This window comes from Pan troglodytes, chromosome 9, assembly GCF_028858775.2.
Source record: "Pan troglodytes isolate AG18354 chromosome 9, NHGRI_mPanTro3-v2.0_pri, whole genome shotgun sequence".
NCBI classification, from domain to species: domain Eukaryota; kingdom Metazoa; phylum Chordata; class Mammalia; order Primates; family Hominidae; genus Pan; species Pan troglodytes.
The window spans coordinates 127,940,839-127,956,047 of record NC_072407.2 but is presented as its reverse complement, the minus strand read 5'-3'; the positions used below and the strand labels follow the sequence as shown (position 1 = coordinate 127,956,047).

Here is a 15,209-nt window from a genome sequence, read left to right as displayed (position 1 = left end):
CCTCATCTGTCTCCAGGGTGATTACAGTATGTCCTGCTTAGTCTCCCTTTTCCACTTCAGCCAGTGATCTTTTTAAAGCATAAATAACATTACATCATTCCCCTTCTCTATGTCCTCTAAGGGTTTGCTCTTGCATTTAGAATAAATCCCACGATCTTTACCATGGCCTTCAAAGCTGAATGTGATCTGGTCCAGCCTTCCTCTCTGGCTTCATCCATTACTATCCTTTTCTTGGCTTATCCCACTGTCACAATAGTGCCAAGCCCAGTCCCAACACAGGCCTGACCTTGATATTCTCTGTGCTTGACCAATCCATGAGCCAGGAGTCCTCCATCTGAAAAAAGGGACAAAAACCAGTAGTACCTGTCTCACAGGGTTGTTGTGAAGATTAAATTCGTGTATTAAAGCACTGAAATGGTGTCTGGCACATAGTAAGCACTCCGTAAATGTTAGCCATTATTTTGTTGTTTTCCTTACAGTTACTATTTTAGGGGATGTGAAAGAGGAATACATGTTGGTTGCATTGAGTTTTGTATGTTCGTGAGATGTGTAAGTAGAAATGCATTATAGACAGTTGAATGTATTCATTCAGAGTGATTAGTTCTGTGTAGTAGGAGATATCCTAGGACCTTGGAAGAATGAGCAAAACTTCTAGCTCTAGTGTCTAGAGATCAGTCTGTGAATTGGGAAGATCTGGATAATTAAGTGCCTAGTATTTGACGTACTCTACACAGAGCTTTCAAAATAGATGGCAGCCATTGTGCTCACAGCTCCAGCTGCTCAGACGAAAGATTTCAGTGGTTTAGATTTTCTTTCCTTTTTCTTTTTTAGTGAACCAAGGCCTGGGTTTTGCTCTGGAAGCCTGTCCTGATTGCTTCTGTAATCTGGCGCTATGCATCCGGATCTTGGACCCTTATGTACACTGCTGTATGTTACTCTTATAATTCTGTGCTCTTCTGTGAGTTCAGGTAAGAGTAGAATTGGGGAGGGGGTGGTTTGGCCTTTACTCATCTTAATCCTGTAAAACGTAAATTTGTACTTCAATGCTTTGTGATAATGGTGCTATCTAAAGATGTTTCTAAGATTGGTTTGACCAACTACATGATTTAAAAACTCGATAAATTAAGCAATTTAAGGATCTCTTGGTAGTGCTTTGGGCATTAGCAGGCCTTCCTGTCCTGGCCCTTGTAATTTATCCCTTTCATTTTTTAAAAAAAATACATATTTTCCAATCATGCTTTTTTTAAATAAGGGGATATGTCACTAATTTCTGAATTTGGAAAGAACAGGAATAAAATGCGGACTAAATATACTAAAGAGAAGTTTTAGAATCAGCATGATACTATGTTCAACTGGGAGTGAGAGAACTTGGTTCAAATCCCAGGTCTGCCACTTTCTCTTATGAGCTTGCCTAATTTATTGTCTACCTCTTTGGGTTACTGAAAAGCATAAATGTGTTTGTTGTTAAATGTGTATGTAAGCCCCATGCCTAAGACATGGTTCACGTGCGTTTCTTTTTATTTTAGACTTGGGTAAAGATGAATATATAAGTAGATACAAATACAGTGATGTTTATTCTTTGAGTACTATTTATTTTTAATATCTGCTAAAAGTACTATATTAGCTGTATTAAATTTAATAAGGGGAAAATTGGTTTTGTGGTTTTACTTTTGTTTTGCTAAACAACCACCCCAGATTCAGCCAAAAAAGATACTTCCCCTTAACTTCATTTCTGATTAAATATTCTATAGAAGTAGATTCAGCAATTTATTGATTTTTTTTCTCTTAAGTATTTTATTCTAGAAAATTAACAACTATTTCTTCCCCCTTCCCACTCTCGGGTTGGAACAGAAGGATCTGCATGGATACTTCAGTGCAAGAACACCCTTGCCTTCCCATGTTCCTGGAGTAATAGAAATAACAGACGAAACCATTTCAAATCCCAAATAAAAATACGAATCCCTATGTTTAAGAAAGGATAGCCTTTGTATTTCAATTGTGGCTTCCTAGCTTTCTATTTCTGTTTTCTTAAAACTTAAACATTGTTTTATACTGAAGGGAAGTAGTAAGGAAGTACCACAGCCCTCATTTGTAGAAAAACTTGCTCTCGTAAATCAAATCCTGTTGGTAAAATAGGGGAGAATTCTTTTTATTTGGAAAGTCATCTTCACTTTTTCAGGTTCTTAACTTCCAGTTCTTCCAAGTCACTTTATTAAAAGAGCTGTTTGCCATTTCCTTCTTTCTTTCTTTTTTTTTTTTTTTTGAAACAGGGTCTCCCACTGTCACCCAGGCTGGAGTGCAGTGGTGCAGTCATGGCTCACTGCAGCCTCCACCTCCTGGGCTCAAGCAGTCCTCCCACCTCAGCCTCTGGAGTAGTAAGAACTACAGGTGTACACCACCACATTGGCTAATTTTTGTATTTTTTATTGAGACAGGGTTTTGCCATGTTGCCCAGGTTGGTCTTGATCTCCTGAGCTCAAGGATTCACCCGCCTTGGCCTCCCAAAGTGCTGGTATTATAGGCGGGGTCCCCAGGGCCCAGCTGCACTTTGCTATTTCTTATTAATAGGATTGGTATTGTATCTGATTTATATCATCAGCATTCTTGTCTTTTGTACCCTAATTGTTAAGTCCTAGGCTAACATGTTGCTCTTTTTTACTTCTAACAAATGGGCTTATAAGAATTTTGCTAGAACTTTTACAAGCATCAAGAACCATAACATATATAAAATAAGAGATTGCCTTTAGTTATAAAGATACAGATGAAATGTGTTTAATGTAATCTTCTTTCTCTCTCCTCTTTTCTCCCCTGCTTTCTTTGCATATGGGGAATATTCCCTTGTAGACTTGGCACCTTATTTTACTTCTGAGCCGCTCTCTGCTGTCCAGAAACTTGGTGGACCTGTAGTACTGCATTGTTCTGCTCAACCTGTGACCACTCGTATCTCATGGCTGCATAACGGAAAAACATTGGATGGAAACCTGGAACATATTAAGATTCATCAGGGGACTCTGACAATTCTTTCTCTCAACTCCTCTCTTTTGGGTTACTACCAGTGCCTTGCCAACAATAGCATCGGTGCCATTGTGAGTGGCCCTGCGACAGTATCTGCGGCAGGTGAGTTTAATTTTGTCCCTGTTAGGTATGGGTTTTCTTGAAATTACTGTTAGTGCTTGTATTTCTGAAGAGGGGAAAGACCATGGGCTTTGGTGTAAAGCATATAGGAGTTTTTATCTCAGCCTTGACTCTTGCTGTGAGTACATTGTAGAAGTGCACTTAGACCTCTGTGAGCCTGGCCTCATGTCCTCATCAGTAACAATGATATGGAAATAATTTTTTTAAAGTTACGCAGTTAGGACAGTTTTTTTTTTCTTTATAATCTCTGCAGCTTTGCCAGGGAAGGACACTTTTAAAATGTGAATTCTGAACAATTTCTTTGTGAGTGCTTGGAAATCCATGATATCATTAACAACAAAAGCTGTTGTCTACTCTGACAGTTATTTCCTGGAGTCCTTTGTCTTTCTTTCACATCTAATTGTTTTATTTGCCTTGATTACTGAGTGATTTTAATGTATTTCATTGAAGCCATGGTTAAAAAGCAGGAAAAAAGTAACTGTAAAGAAAGGAATGTTGAGTATTGAACTTACGGAAAATCTGGAATGCGTGTTTTTTCTTAGTAAGTTGGAGCCATCTGCCTTTCAAACGGTGATGGCTTCCAGTAATGGAAAACGTCTTTGTAAGGGCACCCCTATTTACAGAACAAATCTGGATTCCCCAGGAGTAGTGAGTTTGTCATAACTGAGAAGAGTAAATGTTTTTGTAGAGCTGTGACCCATGGACAGCTGTAAGACACACACTGGAGGGCTGAATTCCTCGTGGCAGGCTGCTGAGTGCTTTGAGCCCTGGAGATCATAAAGAGTCCCCTGCAGCCTCCGTCCGTAGTGAACTGAGACTGAGAGGAATTGAGACCAAGTTAGTAGATTCAGATAATCTAAATAATGATATCCTTCCTTATTTTTTTGATGTCCTAGGTTCATTCCAGAAATCATTTTATTGCAATGTGAATAGCTACAAACAGATTAAAGATCCGTAGGGAAAGTGAGTTTTGATGGGGCACTGGATTGAAAAGGATTTATCTTGACTGAATGGGAATAATTATGCTTTATGGTTCTAGATGTCTTAGGAGCAGTTTATATTTATTCCCTAGAAGCATTGACTTATGAAAAAGGGTGTCGTGACTTAGGTCTTAGCCCTCAACCATGCACATCTGCCCCAGCTGCTTTCTTTTCTTTTTTTTCTTTTTTTTTCTCTTGAGACAGGGTCTCACTCTGTTACCCAGGCTGGAGTGCAGTGGCACGATCTTGGCTCATCACAGCCTGAACCTCCTGGGCTCAAGCGATCCTCCCACCTCAGCCTCCTGAGTAGCTTGCCCCAGCTGCTTTCTGAGATGAAAAGATCATGCAGCCCTCTGGACTGGGGTCAGCTGCCGCACAAGGCCATGCTGCAGATGTTGTTTCTAATTTTTAAATTTCCTTTGGGAAAAAGAATTCAAATTTGCATGTATTTATTTATCTGTTTCCTTATATATTTCAGTTCTTGGTGATTTTGGTTCATCCACAAAGCATGTTATTACAGCAGAAGAAAAAAGTGCTGGTTTCATTGGCTGCAGGGTACCGGAGAGTAACCCCAAAGCTGAGGTGCGCTATAAAATCCGGGGAAAATGGCTGAAACATTCCACAGGTGAGACCTTTTGTGAAAAGCCGGTGGCACACACAGAACAAATGTTCATTAAATAAGCTGCTTCTAAGCTCTGTGTGCTAGGGACGAACTGTGGATACAAGAAGGCATGAGTGGAGAGGACTAAAACAAATGGTTACAATATACAAATAATTATGGCCCCATACCCTGAGGCCTCACTCCCTCAGTTCCTTCAGACCCCCATCAGATTTCACTTCCTTGGAAAAGATAGCCCTCATGGTCCTTTCTAAAATAATATGCCTGGTGCTCTCTGGCCCCTTTATTTAGTTTTGCTTTTCTTTATAGAATTGATCACACCTGATACTGTGTTCTTCATATTTCTGTTAGTTTATTATTGTTTGTCTTTTCCTCTGACCTCCCCACATACCCCTACTGGAATGCCGGCTGCATGCATGCAGGGTTTTTGTCTGCTCTTTTCCTTGCCGTAGCACTTGTGCCTGGCCATTGTTGGCAGAAAGTAGCCCCTTAATATGTATTTGTGGAAAAAAAATGAATGACTAGACAGTGCAGGAACACCATGTGACCAGTGCTGTAGCTAGAGGTTTGCCAAAGTCAAAGCATGTTTCTTGTGCTTTGAGATTCACTACCGTTAACATGCTTCTGCTGGGTTTGGTTTGCTATGCTAGTTCTGTAGACTTTTTTTTCTATTCTGCCTTGACTTTCCCTTTCCTTCATTTAAGAAATTTTCCTTGATTGCTTCTTTACCGCTAATCTCATGTCTAAATGTAACGCAGGCTGGCCGGTGGCTCACGCCTATAATCCCAGCACTTTGGGAAGTTGAGGCAGGAAGATCACTTGAAGCCAGGAGTTCAAGACTAGCCTGGGCAATATAGTGAGACCCCCATCTCTACAAAAAATTTAAAAATTAACTGGGTGTGGTGGCGTGCACCTGTAGTCCCAGCTACTTGGGAGGCTTAGGTGAGAGGACCGCTTGAGTCCAGGAGTTCCAGGCTGTAGCGAGCCATGCTTATGCCACTGTACTACAGCCTGGGTGACAGAATGAGACCCCCATCTCTAAAATAAAGTAAGATGGAATAGAGCATAATGATCAACCTTTGTGAGTTTTAGTTGTGCTGTGGTGTCCTTCATAAAGGGAGAGGCCTAACTGCACTCCCTTCCTTCCTCAGAGAATTACTTAATCCTTCCATCAGGAAATCTTCAGATTTTGAATGTATCCTTAGAGGACAAGGGATCATACAAATGTGCAGCTTATAATCCTGTCACACATCAATTAAAAGTTGAACCTATTGGCCGAAAGCTCCTTGTGAGTCGTAAGTATTTGGGAGAATATTGGTAACTGGAAGAGGAAGAGTCCTCATAAAAAGTTGGGCAATGATAGTTCATTTTTTTTTTCAAATCCTGTTTGTTTATCATAAAAAGTCTTACCAAAAAAGTAAATACAGGCTAGGTGTGGTGGGTCACCCCTGTGATCTCAGCACTTTGGGAGGCTGAGGCAGGTGGATCACCTGAGGTCAGGAGTTTGAGACCAGCCTGACCAACACGGTGAAACCCTGTCTCTAATAAAAATACAAAAATTAGCTGGGTGTGGCAGCACATGCCTGTAGTCCCAGCTACTTGAGAGGCTGAGGCAGTAGAATCGCTTGAACGTGGGAGGCAGAGGTTGCAGTGAGCTGAGATTGCGCCACTGCACTCCAGCCTGGGTGACAGAATGAGACTCTGTCTTAAAAAAAAAAAGTAAATACATGAATGCATTATAGAAGAGTTCTGTACATGCTTTAAAAATGTACCTTACAGAAGGGAATTTTGGCCAAGGTGACAGAGTGAATACATGTGGAGAATTTTGCCCTTTGTTCAAACAAGAAGAAATAGAGGAGATACAGCTTTATAGTAGTGGTCATTAAATTGATGTCTGTGAATTTTGGAAAAAAAAAAAGAGATATGTCTGTCCTCTTTCTTTCAGATGTAATGAAAATCACTGTTGATTTTTAGGTTATGGCGGTTGAGTTGAGGTAGCACCAATAGAGCATAGCAGAGGCGTGGCTTTTGAACTTGTTGGGAATTCTGCATTTCCAAACTGCCAATTCAGAAGTAGCCCTAAAGGACCACAAAAATCTTTTAATCCTCAACTAAAAAGGATTTAACCACCAAATAGGACCTTGTAGTATAAAGAATACATGGGAAAATGGTGATGCCCACAGGTTTGCTAAGCAAGAGATTAGAAGCGAAGACTTACTAATAATCTCTCATCTCCTTTCCTTTTCCAGGTCCTTCTTCAGATGATTTTCACATTCTTCACCCCACCCATTCACAGGCATTAGCTGTTCTTTCTCGTAGCCCTGTAACCTTGGAGTGTGTGGTGAGTGGGGTCCCGGCTTCTCAGGTGTATTGGCTAAAGGACGGGCAGGACATTGCACCAGGAAGCAACTGGAGAAGGTTGTATTCTCATCTTGCCACCGATAGCGTTGACCCGGCGGACTCCGGAAACTATTCCTGCATGGCGGGAAACAAGTCTGGAGATGTAAAATATGTGACTTACATGGTTAATGTACTTGGTAAGATGTTAGTTTTTAGTTTTTTTCAAATGAAGCCATTTTTCTGGTCTAACTGATATCTGAAGGAAAGATCTATTTGTGAAATTGAAATAGGGAGTATCTAGAACTATCTATACCCTAGCCAGAACAAGTTTCATTTTTATAATGGACTGCTGAATTAGGCCATTTTTCTGGGTGGCATAGAGCATTTCGCATGGAATATTCTTGGGAACCTCACCCCCAACCTCGTTGTACAATATAGAGATTATTCTCCCTTCTTCATAACATGGAGGAAAAAACTGGAAATCAGGAGAATGGAAGAATCTAGCCTATATCTGTGTGTAGTATCCAGTAGTAGTAACTAAGACAGAGTACTGATGAGAAAATGTCCGGCCAGGCATGGTAACTCACACTTTGGGAGGCTGAGGAGGGCAGAATACTTGAGCCCAGGAGTCCAACACTATCTTGGGCAATATGGCGAAACCCCATCTCTACCAAAAATACAAAAATTAGCTGGGTGTGGTGGCACAGGCTTGTAATCCCAGCTACTTGGGAGGCTGAGGTGGGAGGGTGGTTTGAACCCGGGAGGCGGAGGTTGCAGTGAGCTGAGATCACGCCACCGCACTCCAGTCTGGGCAACAGAGCCAGACCCTGTCTCAAAAAAGAAAATGTCATCTCAAAAAGAAATCAATCTATTTAATTTAATTTTCTTTTTTGGGGTGCTCTTACCAATGCCAGGGTGATAAAATTGAATTATTTCCACCCACATTTCTATGTATACTTTATTTCAAAGCTATTCCTTTGTTTCTAACCAGCTACCTACCTCACTATCATGTGTAGCCGCAGAAAATGTTTTCCTTTATTGAAACAGATTTTCATGAAAAAATTAGGTGGAAAGTGGTTTCATAGTGAATAAAACTTTTGTAAACTCTTTGCATGTATTTATAATATTTATAACCATGGCCTGCTATAGGTTAGCAACACTGGAATTAACATAAGTGTATGACAAGTGGGCTTTGGAATTCAGTGATTAGGACTGGATTAATATGCATAATTTAGACTGAGGCTACAAATTCTGATAAATGATACACTTGTGGGTAATAAGTGACTTTAAGGATCCCTAAAGGAAGTTTTGTTTTTTTATTTTCACCTGTTATACATCTAACCTCAAAGTTGAATTGACCGTAAACATAATTTAACCTCTGAGTAAAATGTTCTTCTGTTTTGGCTTCTGTTTAGTGTGAAATCCAGGGAAATTGTTACTGTATTTCAAACTAATCACCTGAAATAAATGCTAAGAGAAGCCCAGGATTAGAAACTATTTGTATATATGTGTGTATTCGCGTATGTTGTGGGGAGTTAAGTGGGTGGTGTAATCTATGAAAGGAGACTATATCTTATTAGCAACATATGGTTTATCCTATTAGTGGAACATTTCTAATTTTTTTTTTTGATTACCACAGCAGACAGAAGAATGTGAATAAACAATGCAACTTTGTTTCAACTGGTTATTGGTAGAGAGAAGATTTTTATCACTCGAGTGATAATTTAAGAAGTACATTTTGAGGGCTAGAGTTTAATTTGTGTGTTTTATTTTCAGAACATGCTTCCATTTCTAAAGGACTACAGGATCAGATAGTGTCTCTGGGTGCCACAGTACACTTTACCTGTGACGTTCATGGCAACCCAGCCCCCAACTGTACCTGGTTTCACAATGCACAGCCTATTCATCCTTCTGCACGACATCTAACTGCAGGAAACGGACTGAAAATCAGTGGGGTTACCGTGGAAGATGTTGGGATGTATCAGTGTGTAGCAGATAATGGGATTGGATTTATGCACTCTACTGGAAGACTTGAAATTGAAAATGGTAGGCTTTTAGGTCGTGCCAGTCATAAGAACTTTTCTTTTACAGATGGGCTTTTGTTGTGGTCAAAAATGAAATTATTTTTACTAAAAGAAAATAACCCTAGCACCGTACAAGAACGGTGTTCATTTTCCATGTTCCTGACTAGTGACAGGTAGGCATTTCCATGAAGAAGTAATCTTATTAATCAAGCTCATTAAAAAAAGTTTTAAAAAAAATTTCAACAGATTCTGCATACTTTAAAAATCTATATGGTACAATCTCTCTCTTACTCTTATTCCCTAGACAGTCAGTTCCTCTCTTTAGAAATAATTAGTTTTATCAGTTTCTTGAGCAACCTTGTATGTAGTGCACATATGAGTGGTTTCACACAACATGAGAGAGTGTGTGTGCATTTTATAACAATACCTGTTTTTGTTTTTTTTACCTAAATAGTGGTAGCATTCTTTACCATAAATTTTTTACTTAACATCTTGGGATATCTTCTCATATGGTACATAAAAAGTATTTTCATTCCTTTTTAAAAAGTTGCTGCTTAGTGGTCCATTGTGTAGTTGTAACAATTTGACTAGTACCTTATTGATGGTTGTTTTTAATCTTTTGCTATTACAAATAGTTCTATAATGAATGCCCTTCTACAAAGATTATTTTGCGCCTGTGTGAGTATTTGTAAAAGAAATTCCTAGAAATGAACTTGCAGAATAAAACCATATCTGTGTTGGTAATTTTGGTAGAGATTACTGAATCACTCTCCATAGTCGTTACCAGTGTACACTCCCACCAGCAATACTTAACTCTCCTTGTTTCCTCAAACCCTCACCAACATGGGGCATTGTCAATTTTTAAAGTCTTTGCCAATCTGATAGGTAAAAAAGAGAACCGTTTAATCTATATTTCTTTTATTACAGGTAAAGTTGGGCCTCTCTTCATGTTTTTGAGCCCTTTAAATTTGCATTTCTGTGTATTGACTGTTCTTTGTCTTTCGCTCATTGAAAAAATTAGGTTGTTGGTCTTTTTTCTTCTTGATTTATAAGAGTTCTTTATCTGTTAGGGAAATCAATTGTTTATGATATGAGTTATAAATATTTTAAATTTCAGAAAATCAATATAATATGGACCAAATGTTCTGACATTAGTGTAAGTTATTTAGAAGTTAATAATGAAAACAATTTTTAAAAATTGGCATGTATTTGGACATTTAAAATTATACTTCTCAATAGTTGGATCAAAAAAAGAAATCATAATAGAAATTTAAAATACTTTGAACTGGATGATAATGAAAATGCTACAGATCAGTTTTGTAAGAGACAGTCAAATGGAATTTAAAAGGAAATTTATAGCCTTCTGTGGCTGTAAAAGAAAATTAGTAAGACTAAAAACTACTGAGTGAAGTAAAAGGATAACAGAATAGATTCAAAGAAAGAAAAAAAGATCATAAAAATAAGGGCAGAAATCAATTAAATAGAAAACAAAGATAAAATACAGAGGATCAATAAAGATAGAGGTTGGCCCTTTGTAAAGTCTAAGAAAATGGACACATCTTTGGGGAAAATGATCCAAAGAAAAGAAAGAAGGTACAAATAATATTAGGAACAAAAGAGGGCTATAAATACAAGTCTTACAGCAATTAAAGATAATAAGATTAAGCTAAATTTTGTGACAAAAAATTATAATAAAGACAAATGGACAAATTCTGAGGAAAGAATGTAACTTAGAATGCTGACTGAAAAGAAATAAGCTTGAATAGTCCTACACCTATGAAAGAAGTTGAATTAGGAGTTAAAAATCTCACAAAGAAAATAAGGGGCCAGATGATTTTATGGAGGTTCTACCAAACTTCAAAGTGATAGACCATTTCAGATATTGTACAAAGTGTTCCAGAGAAGAGGAAAAGATGGAAACTCTCCAGTCTTGATTCCAGAACCACAATAAGATGGTGCAAGAAAGGAAAATCAAAGGCCAATCTCATTTATGAACATAGGTGTAAATATCCTAAATAATATATTAGCAAGCCAGGACAGTGTAAAAAAGAAAATATGTCATTTCTGAACAGTTATCCCAGGAATCCACTTGAAAATGTAGAGTGTCATTCACCCTATTTATTGAATAAAGGAGAAAAACAGTATGATTATCTCACTAGAGATGGAAAAACATTGGACGTAATTAAGTATCCATGTTAGACACTTAGAAAAGTAGAAATAGAGTTGAACTTTCTTAATAAGGAGTGTCTAACAAGGACTTACAGGAAACATTGCATTTAATGGTGAAATATAAGAAGCACTCCCTTTGAAAATCTCTTCTGGCCATCATTATACTGGAAATCCTAACCAGCACAGAAAGACATGAAAAAGAAGGAAAGAACCCAGATCATTGTAAATTTACAGCCGGATATGATTGTCAACATGGGCTATCCCAAATAGTTTGCTGGCCATTATGATGGCTGTTGCATGTCCTATTATGACCTATTATGATAAATAATAATATTTAGCAAGGTGGATGGATGAAGACCAATGAACAAAAATCAGTTGCCTTGGCCAGGTGAGGTGGCTCACGCCTGTAATCCTAGCACTTTGGGAGGTGGAGGTGGGTGGATTGCCTGAGCTCAGGAGTTCGAGGCCAGCCTGGGCAACACAGTGAAACCCCGTCTCTACTAAAATACAAAAAAAAAAAAAAGCCAGGCATGGCGGCGTGAACCTGTAGTCCCAGCTACTCAGGAGGCTGAGGCAGGAGAATTTCTAGAACCCGGGAGGTGGAGGTTGCAGTGAGCTGAGATCGCACTACTGCACTCCGGCCTGGGCGACAGAGCGAGATTATGTCTCTTAAAAAAAAAAATCAGTTGCCTTTCTGCATACCAGCAACAAACAGAAAGTATAATTTAAAAACCACCTTTTTTATATCACAGCAGTAAAGCACCGCCAGTTATATAGGAAGAGATATCAGTTCCTCAATATTATATATTGTATTCAGTATTATATAGTTATCTGGTCTAAAAATTTTCTGTGGATTTATGCAATTCAAATTAAAATCTCATCATAATATTTTAAGGACCTTGACAAACTGATTCTAAAATTTATATGCATAACCCAATGCCCAAGAATGGCAAAGACACTCTAAAGGAAGGAGAAAAAGAACATGGGAGACTTGCCTTAAACATCTAAAATATCTGTAGTAATTAAGAAAATATTATATTGGTACAGAAACAGATAGACTCTTGGAACAAGATAGAGACTTTCAGAAAGACATTTGCATGTAAGGGCTTGCCTGAGCCGGCATTGCAGATCAGCAGGGAGGAGACCCATTTCGCATTTTGATGTGGGATAATTGTTATCAGCATGGAGGTAAAAGTGAAACTCAGGGTCTTACTCACATTGTATAAAAGATACATTCTCAGTGGATTAAAGATCTAAATATGAAAGACGAGATGAAAAAAGTTTTCAAGAAAACATTGAAGAATGTATGATCTGTGGGTAAAACTTTTTAATAAGACATTTTAAAAGGCTCATTTTAAAGGATGACCACATTGAAATGAAAACATCTTCCTAATAGATACTGTTAAAAGCTGAAAAGAAAAGCAGTACATTAGGAAGGAGATACTAGTCACATGCATACCTAAACAAAAGAACAGAATCTAGTATATACAGAGAACTCCGAATCACTGCAGAAAAGATTCATGACCCAATAGAAAAACTGACAAAGGCATTTCACAGAGGAGGAAAATTAATAATGTCACATAATCACATGCAAAGATGTTCAGCCTCATTAGTCCTCAGGAAAATGCATGTTCTGACCAGTGAGATAGCATTTTACACTCAGTAGCTTGGCAAAAATCCAGAAATCTGGTATCAGTTGTTGGTTGGTTTTGTCAGACATGGGAAGGAGGACTGGAGAAAAAGACAGACATGCTAGAGAAAATGTCATTTACTTTGATCAATATTCCATTGTAAGCTCTCTTCAAAATACCTCCAGAGAATACCAGGATCAAAAGGAAAGATTTGGTGCCACTTTAATTTAGAAACAAAAATTCTGTTCATGCCTATGGGAAAAAACATACAGGTATCATCAGTATCAGCTTTTATTGAGAACAGGTTTTTTTCTCCCACGCTTTTTATAATCAGATTCCTGCCTCCCTTCCCACCCTACCCCACAAAATTGACCATTTTCTTGAAGGAAAATTATCTACTTTTATACTTATTTACACATTTTTCCTGTTAAGGTCTGAGGTTTCAACCTCATATGTTCTATATTTGCAGTGGTCAAATATGTGTAGTGTACCTTCAGAAAACTCTCAAAAGATTTCTTTATATATATTCCTTTCTTTCTGAAGGACAGGAAATTTACGTAGGAAATGTTTAGGAGCCCACAGCTATGAAACAACTCTACCATTTATTGACAGTCTTACTTGGTGAAAGTTGAGAAGGGAACTAATAAGGAGGTAGCTATCTTGGTTTTAATCATTACTCCCACATTTACGTGATAGGATGAAGTTGTTTTGCATCGTAGGTACTACAATGTTCTTCATTTTTCATATGTGAATTACTTTTTTAATAGACGGTGGATTCAAGCCAGTTATAATTATGGCACCAGTAAGTGCAAAGGTTGCAGACGGAGACTTTGTTACTCTGTCCTGCAATGCCAGTGGGCTGCCGGTTCCGGTCATTCGTTGGTATGACAGCCATGGATTGATAACCAGCCATCCATCTCAAGTCCTGAGATCGAAATCCCGAAAATCACAGTTATCAAGACCTGAGGGCTTGAACCTGGAGCCTGTGTACTTCGTCATGTCCCAAGCTGGTGCAAGCTCTCTCCATATTCAGGCTGTGACTCAGGAACATGCGGGGAAATACATCTGCGAAGCTACAAATGAACATGGTACCACACAGGCAGAAGCATCTCTCATGGTTGGTGAGTTGCCATTATTATTTATTTTTAGTTGAGTAATTTCCTTTTATAATAGAAGATAAAGTGATTTGAAATATGTTATTTTAATGAATCCAGCAATCTCTCTATATTTTTTCCTGATGACAGTGAAATGTAGAACTGTATTTCTTGGTATTTCACTTTATGTGAATCACATGAATTTTGGTCTCTGTTTCTGATGTGTTTGTTAAGATTGTAGGTGCAATACAGAAAGCCCTCATTTGGGAGCAGGCCCAGAATATAACCTGTCTTTGAGATTAATGCTTTTGGTTTTCTAAGCTACCGAAAATGATATTGCAGACATTTTTTATGCCCTTGATAACTACAGTATTGGGTCTAAAGGACTGGCCTTCATTGAGAATGTAGAGTTGTGGTACTATTAAGTAATACCTGTATGTATATATTCCCTGTGTCTTATCCCAAGTTATTTTCTAATGGGATGTATAATATTAATTCTTCATATTTTACTGATTTTTTGTGATGACTTAAAAACTATGTATGATTTTTGATGTACTGGTATATAGACTATTAATATTCATGGAAATGGACTCAAACTTGACTTAATTCAAATTCAGACCTTCCATCAGTAGGCATTTAGGGCAGCTTTCCCCAACAGCTAGTCAGTTGGGTGTAGATTGTCATCTTATTTGTCTTGTGAGAGGCCCAACATCAAAGGCAGTACTGCCTTTAGTTTTGGGTAACTGAGGTCTCTGACCCTGGCCTCTGCTTTAAGGGGCTTAGCGTGGCTCTCTTCTGCCTGGGGCCATGGTCCCACAGGTTAAAGAGCCCATAGGGTCGAGGAGCAGTGCTTATGCTGAGCTCAGAGCCCACGTTCCTCCTTCTAGACAGGTCTGGGGCTCCAGCATTTCCTGCTTCAGTGAGTTCACAGTCTGGTCCCCACAGTTCCTCTCCCCTGGCCCATCCGCCACAGTCTGGACCACATGACCAGTGTGTGGGCACCCTTAGCCAGAGCAGTGGTCAACAGGGGGTCCTTGGCAGAGGAGTGATGGTTGAAATAAAAAAGAGTTCGTATGTGCACATACGATTTCCCTTCACGTGCAAACAAGGACGCCCTTGCTCTGAATGAAGCTGGAGGCGGAGGAGAAGTGGTGGAGACCAGGGACTTCCCCTTATCCTCTTGTGCATGTTAGCGGTGGGAGAGATGTGGAGGCTGA

The 15,209-nt window shown here is 38.8% G+C and overlaps 1 protein-coding gene across 8 annotated transcripts in view; it reads left to right on the top strand.

The window, feature by feature from the left end:
- Positions 1 to 15,209, top strand: part of CDON (cell adhesion associated, oncogene regulated) — a 104,774-nt gene that overhangs the window by 38,447 nt on the left and 51,118 nt on the right. For all 8 annotated transcript variants that reach the window (XM_009424449.5, XM_016922249.4, XM_054661701.2 and 5 more), the window contains exons 2-8: positions 832 to 968; positions 2,845 to 3,117; positions 4,594 to 4,740; positions 5,886 to 6,029; positions 6,984 to 7,271; positions 8,851 to 9,120; positions 13,666 to 14,019. In XM_009424449.5, coding sequence (XP_009422724.1) covers positions 893 to 968; positions 2,845 to 3,117; positions 4,594 to 4,740; positions 5,886 to 6,029; positions 6,984 to 7,271; positions 8,851 to 9,120; positions 13,666 to 14,019 — 1,552 coding nt within the window. In that variant the 5' untranslated portion in view covers positions 832 to 892. The remainder of the gene's footprint in view (positions 1 to 831; positions 969 to 2,844; positions 3,118 to 4,593; positions 4,741 to 5,885; positions 6,030 to 6,983; positions 7,272 to 8,850; positions 9,121 to 13,665; positions 14,020 to 15,209) is intronic.